The 21099-nt window shown below is 37.9% G+C and overlaps 1 protein-coding gene across 5 annotated transcripts in view; it reads left to right on the top strand.

Moving 5' to 3' along the window:
* Positions 1-364: 364 nt before the first annotated feature.
* The window catches only part of LOC134845083 (centrosome and spindle pole associated protein 1-like), a 52935-nt gene continuing 32200 nt past the window's right edge, over positions 365-21099 (top strand). For 2 of the 5 annotated variants that reach the window (XM_063861934.1, XM_063861935.1), the window contains exons 1-14: positions 375-606; positions 1705-1798; positions 2145-2242; positions 2770-2850; positions 9955-10098; positions 11436-11728; positions 12721-12774; positions 13509-13712; positions 15103-15201; positions 17678-17896; positions 18052-18109; positions 18454-18563; positions 19163-19284; positions 19635-19656. In XM_063861934.1, the coding sequence (XP_063718004.1) occupies positions 517-606; positions 1705-1798; positions 2145-2242; positions 2770-2850; positions 9955-10098; positions 11436-11728; positions 12721-12774; positions 13509-13712; positions 15103-15201; positions 17678-17896; positions 18052-18109; positions 18454-18563; positions 19163-19284; positions 19635-19656 (1688 nt within the window). In that variant the 5' untranslated portion in view covers positions 375-516. Of the gene's footprint in view, positions 607-1704; positions 1799-2144; positions 2243-2769; positions 2851-9954; positions 10099-11435; positions 11729-12720; positions 12775-13508; positions 13713-15102; positions 15202-17677; positions 17897-18051; positions 18110-18453; positions 18564-19162; positions 19285-19634; positions 19657-21099 lie in introns of all 5 variants that reach the window. The other 3 variants (XM_063861932.1, XM_063861929.1, XM_063861933.1) reach the window with 3 other exon arrangements.

Below are 21099 nucleotides of genomic sequence, written 5' to 3' on the forward strand. Positions count from 1 at the left end.
TCAGCATGTTGAAAAAACTGATTGACAGTAGAAAACGAAATATTTGTTACGATTTTCGCTTGAATGGTACTTTGAATTTTTTAAACAGTTTCCTTCTGAATGAACGTCCTACACCTAAAAACATAAGAACAGGACCCTCCACTACAATCTGAATTTTATAAAATTGCTAAGCGCTGCATAAAATCCTCCATCGTGATTGACTGAAAATTCCCAACATTCTCCCTTCCAAACTGCTTCGGGGGGGGGGGGATGTTATTTTGGTCTAACAATTCCGACTTGACTTGCGGATAATTCCACATTCGTCAAAAAATCGAAGTCTCTCAATTTTTTTCGAATCAGTTTGGAGTGTAAGAAAATCTGGAAAAAAATTCGTTTTACAACGATTCAAGAACGAACCGCATGTGATCTATAATTAAATCAAGAAAGGAGAAGTGAATAATATATAGTAATTTCGTCTAAACTAGTGCAAATTTGTTTTACTATTTCTCGAGAACTGAACGGAGAGAGGCGGCCTTAATGGCCGATGACTTGGAGGAATTCATCCAAGCTCAAAAAGCTAAATTGGCTCAAGCTCGTAGATCACACGGAATCAAACAACCACAACAGGTAACTTAATCTTTTCAATCCTTTCCAACGGGTCTAGGATAACATGCCGACGGAACTTCAAGCCGAAGGGACTTCAGGCCGAAATTTAAACTTTACAAGCACCTCAAATCACTATTTTTTCATCGGTAAAACGTTGCTTTTCAAAATTGTAGGCAAATTTAGTCCATAACAAGTTTTATTCATGACAGTGAATCACTTGGGATTGGCATCCCTTAATAATATCAGCCGGTTTTTGAAATGCATAGCTTATAAATAAATGGTGGGTATTCACAAGTACCAAAATGTTAAATCAGTCCCATATGTACCAAAATAAAAAATCAATTGCGTTAGTACCAAAAAATATTCAATTGGCCTAAGACTATTAAGCCGACTACTTTAAGCTCTTGGTTTGCAGTAAAGTTTCGCATAGGCCTGGGCTAAATGGTGCGTATTCATAGGTTCCAAAATGAAAAATCAGTCCCATAGGTTCCAAAATAAAATATCAGTCGCATAAGTTCCAAATCTTTTCAATTTGCCAAAAGACTAAATAAGCCGAGTCTCGGTTTAAGGTCGCCGGTGGGCGCGCTACGCGCGCGTCGCCGCTTCGCGGCGATAACCGGCTCTAATTTTCGTATAGAGTCCTACCCTCTGTTGGCAAGCTCGCAACACGTTGGCGCGACTGCGGCGGTCACTATTCTGCTGTTTAGTTTTCTTCTGTTTGAACAGTGGAAAATTAATGTAATAATTCGTTGGCTCACAATTCGACCAATCAGAAATCGAGTTGAATAATTTTGGAACAAATGGGACGATTTTTCATTTTGGTACAAATGACCGTTGGTACAAATGGGACATCACCAAGAAAATTGCCTTCGGCCATGTTTTTTTCAACTTTCCTTGAAAACGACAATAACTACTGGAGAAAGATCATGAAATTGAGAAATTCTTCAAAAAAGTTTTAATGAGAAAAATTTTGGCTTGAAGTCCCTAATTTTACAATTCGGCTTCAAGTCCCGTCGGTTTGATGTCCGGCACCTCTTTGCAAAATTTTTCTTTTTAAAAGGAATTGAGTTGTATTGGTAGCTCATAAAAACATGCTCATGATTTCAATATTCTTTGAAGGTTCAGTTCCATCAGAGTGAAAATGCTGGTCTTCGTGAAATTGCGGTTCCTGGGACCAGTCAGAACACTGTTCAACCTATATCATCAGTGAAAGGTTTGATTTTTTTGAATCATTGCCAGTTCAACATTGTTTAATGGGTTAGAGTTATCTCTGCTTTTTTCTTTCTCTGTCATAGCAATACAGTCAGAATACCTTCATCACATATTCCAGTCAAAATCCTAGGAATTGTCTAGACATGGAAGTGATAATGATAAAAAAGGAGATAATTAGAGTGATACGGGTTACGTTTCTTCAATAAGAGCTCGCTACTCGTCACGAGAATAAAAAAACAACATATTATGTATTCCAAATAAGAAATTTCGTCGAAAGTGGTTTTGTCATTTATTGTGCCGAGTACGCACGAGGCGTTTGCAATCTGTCATAGGAATTGTTATTTTAGATTACACTGAGAGTGGTGTGAATTTTGGTGACTACGAAAACAAAAAGCGTCTCTATCAGGAGGAGAGAAAAGCCGAGACGAGGAGCTTCTTAGCTAAAGTATATTAACAGGAGTATATTAACAATAAGTTATTAGCGTGTTGGCAAATAACTGATTATTCCTACATAGTGTTCAATGTCTCAAGTGGTTTTTGGTCGAAAATTTGAACAAAAATATGACATTTTGAAATGAGGTTTTTTCTTCTTGTCTGCCATGGTACGCTCATCTAAACAACAAGCGATATAATGTGCATTAAGTGCATCAGGTATTTTGGAATTAAATCTTTGCTCAGTCTAATTTTAGTCGATTTCTGAATCAATTTGAATCGGCGCCTGCGCGTTGTAAATACAGAAAAGTAGAATGAAGTGTTCAACTTAAATGGGCAAATCTGCAATTAAAAAACTAAATTGCAAAAATTTTGGTCGCCGGATTTTTTTTGTCGAAATTGATATTTTACTATAGCAAGAGGTTTCCGGAGAAAAAATTACAGCTGTGCAAACTTTTCATTTCTACTTCGGCGGTAGAATAATAATTTGAAAAATTATTGACGCAACAGATATTGATCACATAAATTGCTTTCTTTCAGGATCGTCAGCGAAAACCAGTAGATCGCAGCAATATTGCACCTGAGGCGGGCTTACATATCCGGGACACCCAAAGCGACAAAGTAAGCAATTATTTTCTTCTTAATCGGAAGCTTTTCTTTTTCTGGTCACCGACTGTTCGTACATGTAAAATTGGTGAAAAAACTTGATCGGTCTTCGGTATATGATAGCAGAGCCGTTCCAGATTATCAGTCACTACAACTACTATTACTAATTCGTTTATTGTCCGTTTTCCCACTGTGGCGGGGTCCGGAAAGCGTCTAAGCAATGGTTCAGATGAGGACTTTCTGAATAGCATTCAAGATATTCAGTGGAGGATACCACGTTTTTCCATGAGGTTCGATCAAATCAGTCTGTGGATTTGAGACCTAAAGTATTCAGGTCTCGTTTAACACAATCGATCCATCGTTTTTAGGCCTCCCTGCTGGTATTTTCCCTGGGATTGAAACTTGGTCTGTCCATTTCAGCGCATGGTCATTTTCTCTTCGGTGAACATGGCCGTACCAGAATTGGCCGGAGACAAGCTCGCTATATATGAAACCTTGTAATTAAGTCAAAATCTTTAGTCAGCAGCAGACGCAATTTGCCGCCATTTCGCCCAGAAAACTGCTATTTTGGTCGATGATGCACGTATTGCGTCATTTTCAACGGAAATCGTATCATCCCGTTTTGGAGCAAACAAAGCTTGTTTTAAATGGCAAGATAATTTGTTCACGCGTAAACTAAATTGAAAACGCATGTTAATTCTCCTATAATTGATTCAATGCTTTAACCCGCAATTTATAGTAACTAAATCATCATTAATTCATTTTTCATACGATACAGTCGCTTTCCAGCTATCGCGAAGTATCCATTCTGGTCCGCCTCATAACCTAAGGAAACTAAGCACACTGGTTGAGCCTACTACAGAAAGTCAAACTCCATCAGCTATGAAGAAGCTTAAACCACCTCAAGGAAACTATCTACTGAGTTCGAAACGGCAAATTTCTCAAGCCAGCGAGCTTTCTACTAACCTGAATTGTAATCAAGACGAGTTGAGCGATGAAACAACCGAGCGTGAGCATTGCTTGGCTCAATCCTCAACTGCTGGTCACGAGCTGCCTGACGCTATCGCCGATGATGCAGATTATGATCAAGTATTCGATCAATGTCAGAACGCACAGAAGGCTGCTCGCCAAACACTACAAGCCGCAAAGAGAATGATAACCGCATCAAGTCAGCCTATTAACTCTGTTGCAACTATGCAGATTGAACCTACAAAGTTTTCATCAAGATTGCCGCAGATCAATCTGCCTTGCTTCAGTGGCGATTTCACTGCCTGGCTAAGCTTCATTGATTCATTTCGATCAACTGTCCATGACAATGACAAGCTGTCACCTGTTCAGAAATTGATGTATCTCAAGGGTTGCTTGACGAGCCATGCTTCTAAGCTCATCATGAGCTTGGAGACGACAGAAAGCAACTATGAGGTAGCGCTTCAAATGCTACAGCTGAGATACAAAAACGATCGAGTCAGCCTTCGAAAGCTTTTGTCACGGATTTACTGCACTTCGAACGGAGAATGTGTCTCAGCTTCGTCAGCTGCACTTAGTCTTCAATGAGACTTCTCAACGAAAATATGGCGAACAGGAAGAAGTTGAGGATAACTGGTCGGTCGATGAATTACTGTCACAGCAGCTAATATTGGATCCAGAGGAAGTGAGAAATAAACTTCAGGACAGTCCGACAGTGGTCACCTCTAAAGACACAATGCAGGGTGGTGGTCTTAATCTCGCAGTGAAAAGGGCCAAACCTAACAACGCAGGACCCTTCACTAAGCCAACTAAAATAAAGTGGGGTGGGGGATCGAAGGATTAAACGCAACCAATTCAAAAAACTGCCCGAAACAAGAGTGCTGCTACTGCAGCAGAAGAAAATCAACCATCACCAGCGTGCTCGTCAAGTTCAGCGGTGGTCCCACTATCGACTTCATCGCCTCAAAATAATGCAATCGCAAAACCAAAAGAAACATCACGTCACACATCTCCGGAAACAATCCTGGATACGTTCAATAGTAAAGACTTAACACCAGCGGATTGAAACAGAATGGCTGACCAAGTGTTAGAAAGGGGAGTACAGCGAGCGGCAGAAGATGTACTAAAACCCAAAGATGCCACGGGAGAAGATGAGGATTCTAACAATCCACCCGGATTCTCCGACGAATCAGAAGCGGGAGAAACTTCTGTGCGTAGGAGTGGGAGATCAATGTCAGAACGCACAGAAGGCTGCTCGCCAAACTCTACAAGCCGCAAAGAGAATGATAACCGCATCAAGTCAGCCTATTAACTCTGTTGCAACTATGCAGATTGAACCTACAAAGATTTCATCAAGATTGCCGCAGATCAATCTGCCTTGCTTCAGTGGCGATTTCACTGCCTGGCTAAGCTTCATTGATTCATTTCGATCAACTGTCCATGACAATGACAAGCTGTCACCTGTTCAGAAATTGATGTACCTCAAGGGTTGCTTGACGAGCCATGCTTCTAAGCTCATCATGCTACAGCTGAGATACAAACACGATCGAGTCATCCTTCGAAAGCTTTTGTTACGGATTTACTGCACTTCGAACGGATAATGTGTCTCAGCTTCGTCAGCTGCATTCAGTCTTCAATGAGACTTCTCAACGAAAATCTGGCGAACAGGAAGAAGTCGAGGATAACTGGTCGGACGATGAATTACTGTCACAGCAGCTAATTTTGGATCCAGAGGAAGCGAGAAATAAATTTCAGGACAGTCCGACAGTGTTCACCTCTAAAGACACAATGCAGGGTGGTGGTCTTAATCTCGCAGTGAAAAGGGCCAAACCTAACAACGCAGGACCCTTCACTAAGCCAACTAAAATAAAGTGGGGTGGGGGATCGAAGGATAAAACGCAACCAATTCAAAAAACTGCCCGAAACAAGAGTGCTGCTACTGCAGCAGAAGAAAATCAACCATCACCAGCGTGCTCGTCAAGTTCAGCGGTGGTCCCACTATCGACTTCATCGCCTCAAAATAATACAATCGCAAAACCAAAAGAAATATCACGTCACACATCTCCGGAAACAATCCTGGATACGTTCAATAGTAAAGACTTAACACCAGCGGATTGAAACAGAATGGCTGACCAAGTGTTAGAAAGGGGAGTACAGCGAGCGGCAGAAGATATACTAAAAGCCAAAGATGCCACGGGAGAAGATGAGGATTCTAACAATCCACCCGGATTCTCCGACGAATCAGAAGAGGGAGAAACTTCTGTGCGTAGGAGTGGGAGATCAATGTCAGAACGCACAGAAGGCTGCTCGCCAAACTCTACAAGCCGCAAAGAGAATGATAAACGCATCAAGTCAGCCTATTAACTCTGTTGCAACTATGCAGATTGAATCTACAAACATTTCATCAAGATAGCCGCAGATCAATCTGCCTTGCTTCAGTGGCGATTTCACTGCCTGGCTAAGCTTCATTGACTCATTTCGATTAACTGTCCATGACAATGACAAGCTGTCACTTGTTCCGAAATTGATGTATCTCAAAGGTTGCTTGACGAGCCATGCTTCTAAGCTCATCATGAGCTTGGAGACGACAGAAAGCAACTATGAGGTAGCGCTTCAAATGCTACAGCTGAGATACATAAACGATCGAGTCATCCTTCGAAAGCTTTTGTTACGGATTTACTGCACTTCGAACGGAGAATGTGTCTCAGCTTCGTCAGCTGCACTCAGTCTTCAATGAGACTTCTCAACGAAAATCTGGCGAACAGGAAGAAGTTGAGGATAACTGGTCGGACGATGAATTACTGTCACAGCAGCTAATATTGGATCCAGAGGAAGCGAGAAATAAATTTCAGGACAGTCCGACAGTGGTCACCTCTAAAGACACAATGCAGGGCGGTGGTCTTAATCTCGCAGTGAAAAGGGCCAAACATAACGACGCAGGACCCTTCACTAAGCCAACTAAAATAAAGTGGGGAGGGGGATCGAAGGATAAAACGCAACCAATTCAAAAACTGCCCGAAACAAGAGTGCTGCTGCTGCAGCAGAAGAAAATCAACCATCACCAGCGTGCTCGTCAAGTTCAGCGGTGGTCCCACTATCGACTTCATCGCCTCAAAATAATGCAATCGCAAAACCAAAAGAAACATCACGTCACACATCTCCGGAAACAATCCTGGATACGTTCAATAGTAAAGACTTAACACCAGCGGATTGAAACAGAATGGCTGACCAAGTGTTAGAAAGGGGAGTACAGCGAGCGGCAGAAGATGTACTAAAACCCAAAGATGCCACGGGAGAAGATGAGGATTCTAACAATCCACCCGGATTCTCCGACGAATCAGAAGAGGGAGAAACTTCTGTGCGTAGGAGTGGGAGATCAATGTCAGAACGCACAGAAGGCTGCTCGCCAAACTCTACAAGCCGCAAAGAGAATGATAACCGCATCAAGTCAGCCTATTAACTCTGTTGCAACTATGCAGATTGAACCTACAAAGATTTCATCAAGATTGCCGCAGATCAATCTGCCTTGCTTCAGTGGCGATTTCACTGCCTGGCTAAGCTTCATTGACTCATTTCGATTAACTGTCCATGACAATGACAAGCTGTCACTTATTCAGAAATTGATGTATCTCAAAGGTTGCTTGACGAGCCATGCTTCTAAGCTCATCATGAGCTTGGAGACGACAGAAAGCAACTATGAGGTAGCGCTTCAAATGCTACAGCTGAGATACAAAAACGATCGAGTCATCCTTCGAAAGCTTTTGTTACGGATTTACTGCACTTCGAACGGAGAATGTGTCTCAGCTTCGTCAGCTGCACTCAGTCTTCAATGAGACTTCTCAACGAAAATCTGGCGAACAGGAAGAAGTTGAGGATAACTGGTCGGACGATGAATTACTGTCACAGCAGCTAATATTGGATCCAGAGGAAGCGAGAAATAAATTTCAGGACAGTCCGACAGTGGTCACCTCTAAAGACACAATGCAGGGCGGTGGTCTTAATCTCGCAGTGAAAAGGGCCAAACATAACGACGCAGGACCCTTCACTAAGCCAACTAAAATAAAGTGGGGAGGGGGATCGAAGGATAAAACGCAACCAATTCAAAAACTGCCCGAAACAAGAGTGCTGCTGCTGCAGCAGAAGAAAATCAACCATCACCAGCGTGCTCGTCAAGTTCAGCGGTGGTCCCACTATCGACTTCAACGCCTCAAAATAATACAATCGCAAAACCAAAAGAAATATCACGTCAAACATCTCCGGAAACAATCCTGGATACGTTCAATAGTAAAGACTTAACACCAGCGGATTGGAACACAATGGCTGACCAAGTATTAGAAAGGGGAGTACAGCGAGCAGCAGAAGATATACTAAAACCCAAAGATGCCACGGGAGAAGATGAGGATTCTAACAATCCACCCGGATTCTCCGACGAATCAGAAGAGGTAGAAACTTCTGTGCGTAGAAAAGGGAGATCGAAGAAAGGACCCAGTAGATACGGCGATCCGGTTAAGCATTCAGTAAAACTGATCTCATCACAAAATGATATTTTGGATTTGAACAGGGCCGCATTAGAGGCATATCGAATTAAATTGGCAACATTTAAACCCGATGCGAAAAATTCGATTCAAACAAAATTTGGCCTCCTGGAGAAGCATCTTTTTAGAAGGAAATTCGGGAGCGAGGCGTTGGAAATTAATCGGTCCTGGAACGCAGAGTGGCGGGTTCCACTACAATTTAATGAAGAACAGAAGGAAAATGAAGAAATACATCAATAGAGACGTGCACAAAAACTTATTAAACTGAGTATTAAAACTCATATATATTATTAAAATTTTATAATGTAGTATAAAATTTATTGGTCGACCGGGGAATGTGGTACAGCAGCTGCTACTGCATTTGCAGTAACCGTACTATAGCCTTGGTCTCATTGTTCATATTGTTATCTACAACTATATTATTGTTATTAATTGTTCACGGTCAAATCATGTGTGACCTCTGTTTGATTTAAGAAGAGATTCAGTTCTCTCTGCTTTAGCCATAGCGTACAGTTAGCTACAGATCTAAAGCTAAATAAAAAGATGGTTTCGATATTAAATTAAACTCTTTGGAAACCAATATTGTTTTCACTATCAAAACCAACGAGGTTCTATTCGGTATCACACTACCAAAACTCTTGTGAACACTTTTTCAGGTTTACTGTTAAACAATTGAAATCAATCCAGTATTCTACCCGTTGTGTTCCTTTTTCGAATATAAATGTTCTCACTTAGCTTGAAAAACAATGTCGTATCATCCGCGTATAAAAATGTTTTTTTTTACTAACTTAAAGGAGATCTTTTGCGATGATGAAAAACAGTAACGGCTCTAGTTCTGATCCTTGCCGGACACCACAGTTCAAAAACTGCTTTTGAGATATTTCATTATCAATAGCAACAAAATGCTTACGGTTTGTTAAATAGCTTTCGAGAAGTTTCCTAGTGTTTTCGCCTTATTTCATATTTTTCCCTTTTGAGAATGAGCATTTTATGGTTTATTGTGTCAAATGCCTTCCTGAAGTCGATAAAAAATGTTTCACCAAAAAGACGTTCATCAAAAATTAAAAGAATGAATTCGGTAAATTCTACTAGTGCATCACTGCAACACTTTCTAGGCTGAAAACCGTATTGTTCCTGTCGAAATATACTATTTTCTTAAAGAAAATGAAAAGGCTACTCAAAATTTTTTGTCAAAAACCTTGCTTATAAAACTTAGTAAGCCTATTAAGCAACTGACTATTACCATCTTTATAAAGTGGCAGCACGTTGAGACTTCTTAAATCATGCTGGAAAAACTCCTTCACTTGAAGAACTATTGATTAAATTTGATATATGCTCGCTAATCACTGTTGATGAACTCTTGATTTTTGTCGAAGCCATTGCACTTGGACAGCTGGTGCTTTTTGACATTTCTGTACTGACCATAGAATATTGTCATTTAACGAAGAAAGAGTAACGGTTTCCTTGCAACTAGCCTCGAAGTGATCGCGTATTTTGCGCTAGTTGTTATATTTTCAGCAATGGCTCTTTTCAACTTCGTCAGATTGGAATTCAAGAGTGAATTCTAGTGATCAAATTATCTCTGCGTCTTTGCTTACTGTGAATGGAGTTTTTTTAGAAACAAAAGGAAATCGAACGGAATCGAGAGTACAATCAGTTTTTGGCTGCCAACCCCAAAAACAACCCCAAGTCCAGAAAACCTGAGGAAACAGGTCCAGGCAATCAGAACTCATACTTCCCCGACCCGGATAGAAACCACGAGGTTAGTCGTTGGCAGCTCTCATGTTAATGTGATGAAACCTTTTCAGCTATTCTCCACCCCCCCCCCCCCCCATTGCAAAAGGGGCAAAGTTTCTTTGTATGAACCGCAATGAATAATCTTAACCGTTGAATTGGTTCTATATAAGGGAGTCTATTCCTGAAATGGCACATTTAGCGATGTTTGGTTTGACGAGGTCACCATAATTTTGTAGCAATATGATCTTTATGCAATATTTTATAACGTTTTGACAAGAGGCGGAAAGTTTTTGTTGGTAATAACTTGTTCTTGTGCTATCTTTTATGCGTTATAACTTTTTCAACCATTCGTCGCAGTTTGTTGTCGTCCACGTCGTAATCCTTAGTGTTGATAGACTCATTTATTGACTCATCATGAATTATAAGCTTTTTACACTCTCACAAAAGAAAAGCTAAGTTTTTATCCAACACTGCATCTCTCAGTTGTTTTTTTTTTGCTCCATTTCAGTGCTATTTGTATTAAGAGTCGATGGACATAGTTAGTGTTATATAGGTCGCGATGATTTTTTTTCAGGAAAAGTCTTAAAGTTTGATCTGGGTCAAATTTTCTGTTTCACGGTTTTACTTTGATTTTCTTTAAGTTCAGTTCATTTTCTTTGTTAAAAGGAAGGCGAACTCCACTATCGAAAAGCGAAAGCGTAAAGGTCACGAAAAACGTGATCCACTTTCATTTTCAAAAGTGGATTTCAATTTTCAGATTTCCCAGCGAAATGACAATTTTACCGAAAAAAAAAACAGAAGATATAACCGAGAAAACTTTACCAGAAAAAATTCAAAACGTCTGCAATTTTTTTCTGTTTACTTGCGTTCATTGACTCTTTTCTAACTGTCTGTTTTCTATGTTTTGTTCTGCCAATTCAGTGATTTTTGTGTTTTGGTTAACAGTTTAATCAATAAAAATAACATCTTCGAACTTGTTTGAACTAGTGGAAAGCCTCTGTTAAGCTTCGTTTGAATTCTGCAGACAATACTGTTTAGTTTTTCCGTTATTTTAGGAATGCTCGCTCTAGCCAAATAAAGCTTTGCTTTGGAAAATTCGCTCAGCGAAAAAATGGCTAAAAATGCACCTGCTTAAATCCGTTGGATAACAATACCTGCACCAACTTGTCGTGCTTTAGCGTTTTTTTTATATTAAAAAATTTCTTATATTTTTCCGTTTTTTTAGCATATTAGCATAGTCTGTCTTTGGTTTCAAAATTGCACCGTATGCGACCAATTTGTTGTTTTTATTTTCAATTTGTTTATTGATTCTAGAGTAAATTGCGCATTTTTTTTTATTTTCAATTTGGTTATTTATTGTAGAATAAATTGCGAAATGAGAGAAATCGAGAGTATAACGAATATCTTCGACAGCGTGATGAGCAAGAAAGATTGAAGAAAAACCAACAACAACAAGGATCTCAGCCCCAGCAAAGATACCAACCCGCGCCCGTTGCCGCCCCTGTGCCTCCCGTAGCAATGCCCATTCCGGTCGCTTATCCTGGAGCGGGGGGTGCGGCGTATGCCTACTATGGTCCGCCGGTTGCTGCTGCTGCAGCTGTTCCGGATTACAATGAATTGTTGAGGCAGAAAATGGAGCTAGAACAGAAATACAGGTGAGCACTTCGAATCAGAGCTATTTTATAATTTGCATTTTTTTAAAATCATAGTATGTAGTTTATTATTGATGTGCTTTTTTGAACTAATGACGCCACTTTTTGTGTTTCAGTTTTTGTTAAGTTTTTGTTTTGTAATGGGAATTGTATATTGATTAAGTTACGTTGTAAAATTACAAACCCCAGCTGCTTGATCGCTAATACTTTACTGAAAATTAGAAAAGAAACGTTATATAGAGTTAAATCTTTACAGAGTTGGAATGAATTTATTATTGCAAAAATTTGATCTGGACGAGTGATATATCATATTAAAAAATTAAAGTCCGTGCAGTCGTCTTTTGATCGATATTTAAAACTTTCCAAAAAGTTTTTTCAATGAGAGTCGACAAAAACCGGTTGGAAGTTTTGTATCTTAAGCAAATTTAATGAAGAGTCCTTCTCCAACTTGGAGTGCGGTCTGTATTTAGACAACCGCGTATTAATACTCGTCAGTAAGCAGACAGATACTACATAAACCAATCAGAATCGAGATGAGAAAGCAAACTTACGAAATAAATAATTATTTGTTTCTTCCTTGTCTCGGTTCTGATTATAGTTAATAAAGTATTTGTATTTGACTGACGGGTATGAATACACGGTTGTCTAAATACTGCTACGTAACCCTCCAAATTGGTTTAATTTAAGCTAAATCTGAAGTGCCTTACTTGTATTAGTATACGTTAAAGAAGCCGTTGATAGTTTAAAGCAATAAACTGGAATTAGCCCAATAAAGCACAAATTGAATTCAACTCCTTAAATCACCCGCACAAAAAAGTTTGCTTTAAAAATTTTGGCTCTTTTTCATTCAATCCTACCCCCACATGTTAAAAAAAACAGTAAAGCACAAACAGATTAAAAAAATATTCACTGAACTGTCCATTTCGACATTAAACTGAATTTTGAAATAATCACGGTGTCATTTTTACATAATTATTATGTCATTTTTACTGCAGGCAGTCAAACGGTTTGCCCACTTCTCCTTCAGCTGCATACTACAACCAACAAAAGTGAAATTCCCTTTTTAAATTTGTAGATTCTGTCACTAGAACTAGATTTAATATTTGAATCAAAAATCAATCTAGAATCTGTCATTGCAATATCGTTTCATAGTTTAAGCCCAGTTTATCACCGTAACATTTGTAGCATCGAGTATAAGCAAAGTTATTTTCTGTTAATTTCTAAAATTGATAATAATTTTCTTAGCAATTGAGAAAATAATCTCTCCTGAAAATGTTGCCTCAAATAGATAAATATAGCTAGTCCTTGTGAATAGATGTATTTTAAACGCGTCTTTAGTCTAAATCAAGTCACATTTAGCAATAATTTTCCTTTCTTTACCAAAACGCAAAAATGATTATCACTAAACTTTCAAAACTGAAATTTGAATTTATCGATATCGGAAAAGTGTATTTTTCGATTTTTTCTAAAACCTCATGATTTTTTTGATGGTGAACAAACTAACTATTTGAACTCATATGTTTTTAACACCTTGCATCGAAAAGGCCCACATTCAGCCAAAATAACAGTCAGTCAAAAAATTATGAAAATAAAAAACTTTCAATTACGGGAGAGGAAAAGAGCAGAAAAAGTATTCAGCAACGTTCTGTTTCCCATAAACTGGTCTCGATTTTAAATTCATATACATCATCCTCTTATCTGATGATTTCCAACAAACTGCACTAAAACAAATTCAATTTGACATGACCTGATTTAATTTAATGTAAAAAAATCCGAACTTAAGGTCGCCTCAGACGGGCGGGGACGGTGGGGGCTATCAGCCGAGGAGTCAAGGTGCTCCGCGAAGGACATTGCCACCGGTGGATGACCTTGAAGCACGGATGCAGACTTACGACTTTGAACTGGGCAAGCGGAAACAGATTCTCAAGGACGACTCATCAAACTCACACCAATATGCTCAATCTCGAGCAGTCATCAATGATCCATCGTATGTACTTATAATTAATTGGTATATAAACCAGCCGAAGTATAAACCAGTCGAAGTATCAACCAGCCGAAAATACGTAATTGTTACTTAATACTTATGTAACAATTATGTTAAAGTTACTAAAATTACGCAAGTTCATTCATATGATGTAACTTTTCGGCTGGCTTATATACTCGGCACATTTTCGATTGGTTTATACTTCGGCTTGTTTATTTGCTCTCTATAATTAGTAGCGAAAAGTTTAAACTGACAGAGTTAATTAATAAGAGCAATCTGCAGATTGAGAATAAAAATTGAATGCAAGTTTGAGTTTTTAGACGACCTTAGCACGTAAATGTTGTCTGAAAAACTATAAAACTCAAAGTTTGAAAAAAGTTTTCTGAAAGGGGTCATTTGTTTCTTTGTTGAAATAAATTAATATGTTCCAACTTTTCGCTACTCATTATGCTATCAAAAACTTTCGACTGGCAAATTTTGGACTGGTAAATATAAAAGGGCAATTGAACTATTTTGGAAACATTTTGCATGCAAAAGCTAATTAATGAGACCTATTTTGGGTATCAAGGTTGTCTCGAAAAACCAAATTACATGCAAAATTCTACCCAAATGGAAAGATTGCTCTTTGTAATTAATTCTTTCTGTCCGACCTTTTTACAACTTTTTGATCAGTTTTATCAAGAGTTTTGATCTTGAATTTTTTGAGTTTTGAACTAATCGAGAACGTAGACTCTCTTTTTTTAATTTGATAATTTTTTTAAACTTTTTTTTCAATAATTGTTGGTTTGTTAACCGGGAATTATACTTTTATAAATGTTTGTTCCAATCACTGAGTTTGGGAGAAACTAAAGACCTTTTAGTACTGAATCGATTGAAATTTTAAAAGTTTCAAACAAGGTTCCTGTGCCGAGTAAAATTTGTTTGAAATTTTTGCTCTTTAGTCTAATTTCAATTTTTTCTGTTTTATATTTATGTTATGACTGGTGTTATAATAACACAAAGAAACAGTTTTCTAAGTCTGGAAAAACTTGTTTTTTTGAGCTTCACTTGCAGCTTATTTGACGTACTAGTTAGAGAAAAAATTACATTCACACTAAAAATAATTTGATTATAACAGACCTCTCAATTTAAATCTACTATAATTTGAACTATGTTTTTGCTATTAATTTGCACTCATTCATGCATTTTTTGCCTGAACAATCGCGCTTCCACTCAAAAAAATAACGGGAAACTTAGGACAAAAACTGATTTTAAAAACTTTGAAAAATTTTCGAATTTTTTTCGTCAATCAGTGGTTGGAACACTCTGTGCTACTTGTATAGCGACCGAATATCCTTGTAGCTAGCTGTCTTATAATGTTTCCATTTCTTAAATATATTTTGCTTTGTTGTAGTAACATGATGGACCCTGGCAGGTACATGGGTGGGGACACGTTTCTGGACGACCGACTCATGTCTCAGTTCGGAAGGAGGGGAGATGACCCGTCTCTCAGGTCAAAATCAAACTGAACTTTTTTCCTTTTTGCTAAGTTTCCTCCAGGAGTTGGGATTAAAGGAAGACGTAGCATTAGGCATGTAGACCATGAAAAGACTGCTCGTATCAGGGCGACGACCCGATTGTTCCGACTGCCCTTTAATGCCTTATTGAGTTGATTTCTGTTTTGACGAAGTTTTAGAAAAAGACAGAATTGATTTAAACCACAGGCTTTTTTATAGTCCAAAACGATTTTTGTAGCATATTAGAAACTAATTAATTAAAAACGTCTTGTAGGCCGGATTGATGAGCCGCGCAAGCGTTAATAGTGCGAAATATATCGCACATTAGTTAAATATTGCAATCAGGTACTAGACTTTTTTTCGTAAATTTTTTTGTGCACAGGACTTATTTCATAAGGATTTATCTCTAGTCGTACCTTATTTCATAATTAATTCACACTTTTTAGCGTTCCGGGTTTTTTTCTAGCCTGGAGGTTACGAATACACGCAGGACGCAAAAGTTCTTGGTTTGAAACTATCCAGGACCTGTTATTTTTTCAAACAGGAAATGTTCTGTTTGAAATAAAATTTTCAGCCAATTATTTGTCGGCTTATCTTTCGTCGACTTAGTTCCCACATCTTAGAATTGGTTTTTTTGCTGCGCGCATGTTTTGAATGGTGCTTTTACTGTTTGTAATTTTACTTGCTTTGATTAAGTGTTTCCTTTTTTTTGTTCCGGTTAAAAATTTTATTCGGCCCAAATTAATTTGGCCTATTTTTTATCGGCTTAAGAACCTAATTTTTGGTCGTTTTATGGGAAACACAACTTTTACGTTCCCCTCCGCATTTTTTAAAATTGATTGTATTTTTGTTTTTCGTTTTGTTGAAATTTCATTTTTTTCTTTTTTTGGCTTAGTAGGTTCTTGCTTGTTATATCGGCTTAGCTTCTTTTTGCGTCGTTTGATGCGCGAAAAAAGTTTTTGTGCGCCTGTGTGTGTGTGTGTGCTATGAGGGGAAGGGGACGTAAAGTTTTTAATTAGTTTTGAATTAAAAAAAAGTTCGGTATGAAGTGTTTCTGCTCCGTTATTTGGTTAATTTGTTTCTGCTCCGTTATTTGGTTAATTTGTTTCTGCTCCGTTATTTGGTTAAAATAACTTGATTAATTTGGTTCCGATGCTAATTTTGCATTCTATTGTTTGGGCATGTTTTTTTTTCACAACTCTCTCTATTCATTTTGATAGATCTAGTTGTATCGCAAGTGGTGGGAAGCTCAGCTTCGCCCTTGTGTCCAAATTTGTAACTTTCAAGCCTCGATTATTTTTGTAATTTTCTGACCGTTTGATTATTTTCTTTTCCAACAACTATTCGACACGGATTGAAGGACAGTCTGAACATTCAGGGTTTTGCCCTGATTCGAGTGGTCTTATTGTTCCGACTTTCGATACGAAAGTAACGGAATATTTGTGCTCGGGGTGGGTTTTTTTTTCTTCAGACAAATTTCGACTTTTTAACTAGCAATTTTTGACGGAATTTTTTTATATCATTCGAAAGGTATTGTTGTCTTGAGCTCAAATTTGAAAAGATATTTCACCTGTGATCATTTTTCGTAAAGTTATGGGGGTTTAAAGTTTGCCATTTTGGTCAATTTGGGACAATTAACGCGCGATATATTTCGAATTATTAACGCGTAAGCGGAGAGTTAATCCATCTTAGAAATCGTTCCAAATTGGTTAAAAGAAGCCTATTTGCCATAATTGGTTTGTTAGAAGGAGCGAAATCTATCCTTTTGTACTTTATATGGCGTGTGGGGGGATGATTTTTATTTTAAAAAATTCAAATTTTAGAAATTTTTTTTTATTTTGTTTTATTTCATTGAATTTTTTAATGTTATTACTGCTCCATAAACCTTAAAAGGCAGTCGGAACATTCAGGGCTTCGCCCTGATACGAGCAGTCTTGTTGCGTTTTTGTTCCAGTCGAGCTGTGATTTAGCTTAATTAACAGGTCAAGTCGTGCAAATATGTTCCTTAAATTACAGAAAAGTTTATATCAAGGGATTATAAGGGCATATATACTAAATAAGACATCCCTGGTTGAAAGTTTTTTGCACTGTGAAGACTTCAAGCTCCTAATCTTGCAAGCACCTTGCTTGAAAGCTAAAGCTGACATACACTTTTGTTTATTTCTCAGTACGTTGTTTCAATGGAGCGGGTGAAATCATTTTTGAATTTTTAGAAAAAATTATTCTAAACGATTCCCGAAAAACCTAAGATGTGGGCTTTGAACGGGGAAGAAAGTAGAATAAAATGGTCTCGTCCCCTGTTAGCACCTGTCACTTGTTCATATTTGTCACTAGTCACAACGCTTACAATTTGAAAGCTTAAAAATTTCGAATTAGGTTAAAAAATTTTGAAGTGAATTCCAAAAATGAAGATTCGTAACGCGTATTTTGATAAAAGTTTTGGTTTTTTAGTTAAATATTTTTCTTCATTAGGCTCGACAACTTGCCCACGTCATCGGCGCCCCAAATGCAGCAACCCGCTCCTAATCGCTTCGTTGGGGGGCAAGGAGGCTTCTCAGGTGGTGGAATGGGGGGTCCGTTGACTGCCCCTGGAGGTCCCCCAGATCCGAACATGGAGAAAAGGCGAAAACAACAGGAGTACAAACAACAGCTAGAAGCACAGATGAGCGCATCTGCCATGGCAAAGAGAATGTAAAACTTTACATTAAAACATCATATTGCTTAAAAAACCCTACAAAAGTGATTTACGTTTTTTGTTAAGTTTGCACCACGAAAACTTTGGCAAAAAGCAGCGAAATCATATTTTGATAGTTTAATAAGTTTGACATTTAAATTATTTGCTTCAGAGAAAAAGAGAAAAATCTTCAGATCAATCTAACAGGCGAGAAGAATCCATCAAAATTTGTAAGTCAATTAAGTGTGTATTTAATAATATTTTGAATAGTTTATTTTAAGACCAACTTTTAGGCTGTTTTTCGTGTTTTGGTGGACCGCAGAAAATGAAATTGATTTTTGTCAGCTTAAAAACAGTTTGGTTTTTTTGAAAATCACCCCCCTCCTTCTTGCAAAAAACCTAGAGTTGCGCATATTTTCTAATTAGTTTTCAGGTGATATAAATATTTTTTGAAATTTGAGCCAAAAAAACAGTCGTTTTTTTCTGTGCGTGCAAGTTTCTGAGAATTTATTAATGCTTTTTCCAACTGTCTGCTGGCTATGATTATATTTGAACATTAATGGTCTCTTTTCAGCCGAGTGAATTCATGCGCAATGTGGGAGTGGCACGTGATCCACAAGTGAACATGGCTCGTCATGCACAGTCAATGCCTCCTCCGGCGTCCCATGGACCTCTGCTGGACAAGTATGCGATGATTCATTTTGGTGGGAAATGGGCGAAAAAGAATCTTTGGTCTTGTTTCATAGCTATCGACGTAGTTTCAGCATAAAAAATCAGAATAAAATGATCCGGAAAGCAAATAAAAACGAGTATATCCAGTTGCTATGCGTGTTGCACAAAAGTTTCCGATCACACTGATGTTTTTTGAATAAGAAACGCGAAAACTAAGTGTTTCAAAAAAACATCTTTTCAATTTTTTCAGGTTTGTTTGCAGAAACTTTTGAAATTTTTTGATAAGCCGGAGGCGCAAACTGAAGCTTCAATAACTTATCTGTAATCAGCCTAATTAGCGAATGAAAATTTTGTCACCTTTTTTGTTTTATGTTTAACAAATTGTTTTTCTGCGTTCAACAAAACCCTTGTAATGACCTTTTTTGCTACGTTTTTCAGCGTAAAAGTTTCCAAAAGTTCTTGGCTCTTTTTGAAAGATTTTGACGAAAAAATGTTTTTTTTTGGCGCGCACTTCTCTCCCACAATTTTTATCCATTGGCACTAAAGTTGTCTTTAAAAAAGTTAATGTATTTTGTTTTGTTCTCTAATGCAACTGTATTGTTTCATTTCAGACCTCTTGACATGTGGGCGACTGGTGTTTCCGGAGGCATGGGAGGGTTGGGTCCGACCGCGTATGACCCCAACTACCAATACTACGCCACTGCAGACCCCCTTGATCCCATGATGGTCCCAAGTAAGTACAAAATGAGCAGAAAGAAAATTAAGAGAACATTACCATAATTATATAGTTCAAACAGAGAAAATTGAGTTCGTACTATTTATTTTTCAACTAATTATTTATTTGATACATCTGCATACTTTTGCTAAATGAACGGTTTTTAGTCCCAGCCTGACCAGTCTAGTAACAAAACACTATAGCCCCACTCCCTGACCCCACACAGGGATTTTACTTGTTAGGGGCTGTATTTTGCTAAAAGCTATAATGTAAATTACCCTGGTTTTGTTTTCAAATTTATTAGGAATATACAGAACGAAAAAAAAACATGTTAAGTTAGAGTGAATTTAAACAAAATATGTGTTTAGACTCCCTCGGCGGAATGGATATGTAAGTCTACGATTCACTTTTCGCGTCATTATATTTTTTCTTACTAACCACCTATCTCTTGTCTGATTTAACCTCTAATTCAAGGTCTAGACATAACCCTGTAAATGACGTCATGTCAAGGAGTCCGAGAAAGCAACAGCCATATAAGGAAATTCCGCCTTTGTTCGGGACCGCATCGGAATCTTTGCTCGACCGACCTATGAATCTGAACAACTCAAATCATGGAATGCTTAACAGTTCTCATTTTAACCTCAATATTAACCAGAATAACCCGCATTTCAACAGTTCTGCGCCAGCTGCTGTTAATAACCATCCTGTACCTAACAATAATTTAGGCTACCAGCCTAGTTTGGGCAAATTGGGGAGTTCTGGCGGGCAAAATGGACTGAAGTCGAGTTCTTACTCTGTCATCAATCCCAAAAATATTATTTCGTTAGTCCCTTTACTAACTTAAATTACTTATCTTAAATGGCAATAAAACAGGATCTACTTAGCAATCGCCCCCCCCCCTCCCCCTCTGTATTGTATCTGCTAAAGAATTGCTACCCATTTATATAAAAGCAGTAATTTAGCACTAGAGCTTTTCATTTAAAGTTCGAATTTTGATGCATTCTGATTGGGCGAAAATTCGACTAGCTTAATCTACTTAACAATTACCCCCTTCTTGAAAGAGGGAAGGGGGTGGTTGGGGGGAATCGTTAAGCAATTATGTATGTTACTGAATAACACTATGCGTACCCACACCGAACGCCCATGGATTTTAATCGATTATTATCCATTTCAGATGTAAAAATCAGACCACGAAATCGATTATATATATATGATCTTTGCAATATACTTTTTACAAAAAAAAAATAGATCAAAATTGATTAAAGTCCTTCATTTTTGGAACTGAAATAGATTATTTTAACAAGACAATCCGTTATCTTCTAATATTTTAGGAATGAAAATCCATTATAATCGATTATAATCCATTTACTTTTTTGTTCGAAGTTGCAATATTTTTGCAAGAAATTTTTTGCCACGTGTACTACAGTTTTGGCAAGCAAAAAAAATAAAAATTGAAATTTGTTGAACCGACCCCATCCCCATGTTTGCTAAAATTTACCTACCTCACTACCCCTTTCCCTCTTTTACCACGCCCCCCCCCCCCCCCCCCCCCACAGTTTACCCCCCATCAGTAGTGTTGTGGTTGGGGGAAAACTAGACGGGGGTTGGTTGGGGTAAGCTAGAGGGGGTGGTAAAAAGAGGTTGGGAAAAATAATTAAAATGTTAAAATGTTATGAATTGAGAAAAAAAAAGATATATAAAATCTAATGTGGACTATAACCATTTAGAAAACGCAATTCGTAGCAACTGCGCTAAACACGAAATGAGATAACTTCGAAACAGATTTGTAAATTTTATCAATAACCTCTCAAAATGTTGAAATCGATTATAGTG

The sequence above is a fragment of the Symsagittifera roscoffensis genome, chromosome 4 (genome assembly GCF_963678635.1).
Source record: "Symsagittifera roscoffensis chromosome 4, txSymRosc1.1, whole genome shotgun sequence".
NCBI classification, from domain to species: Eukaryota; Metazoa; Xenacoelomorpha; order Acoela; family Convolutidae; genus Symsagittifera; species Symsagittifera roscoffensis.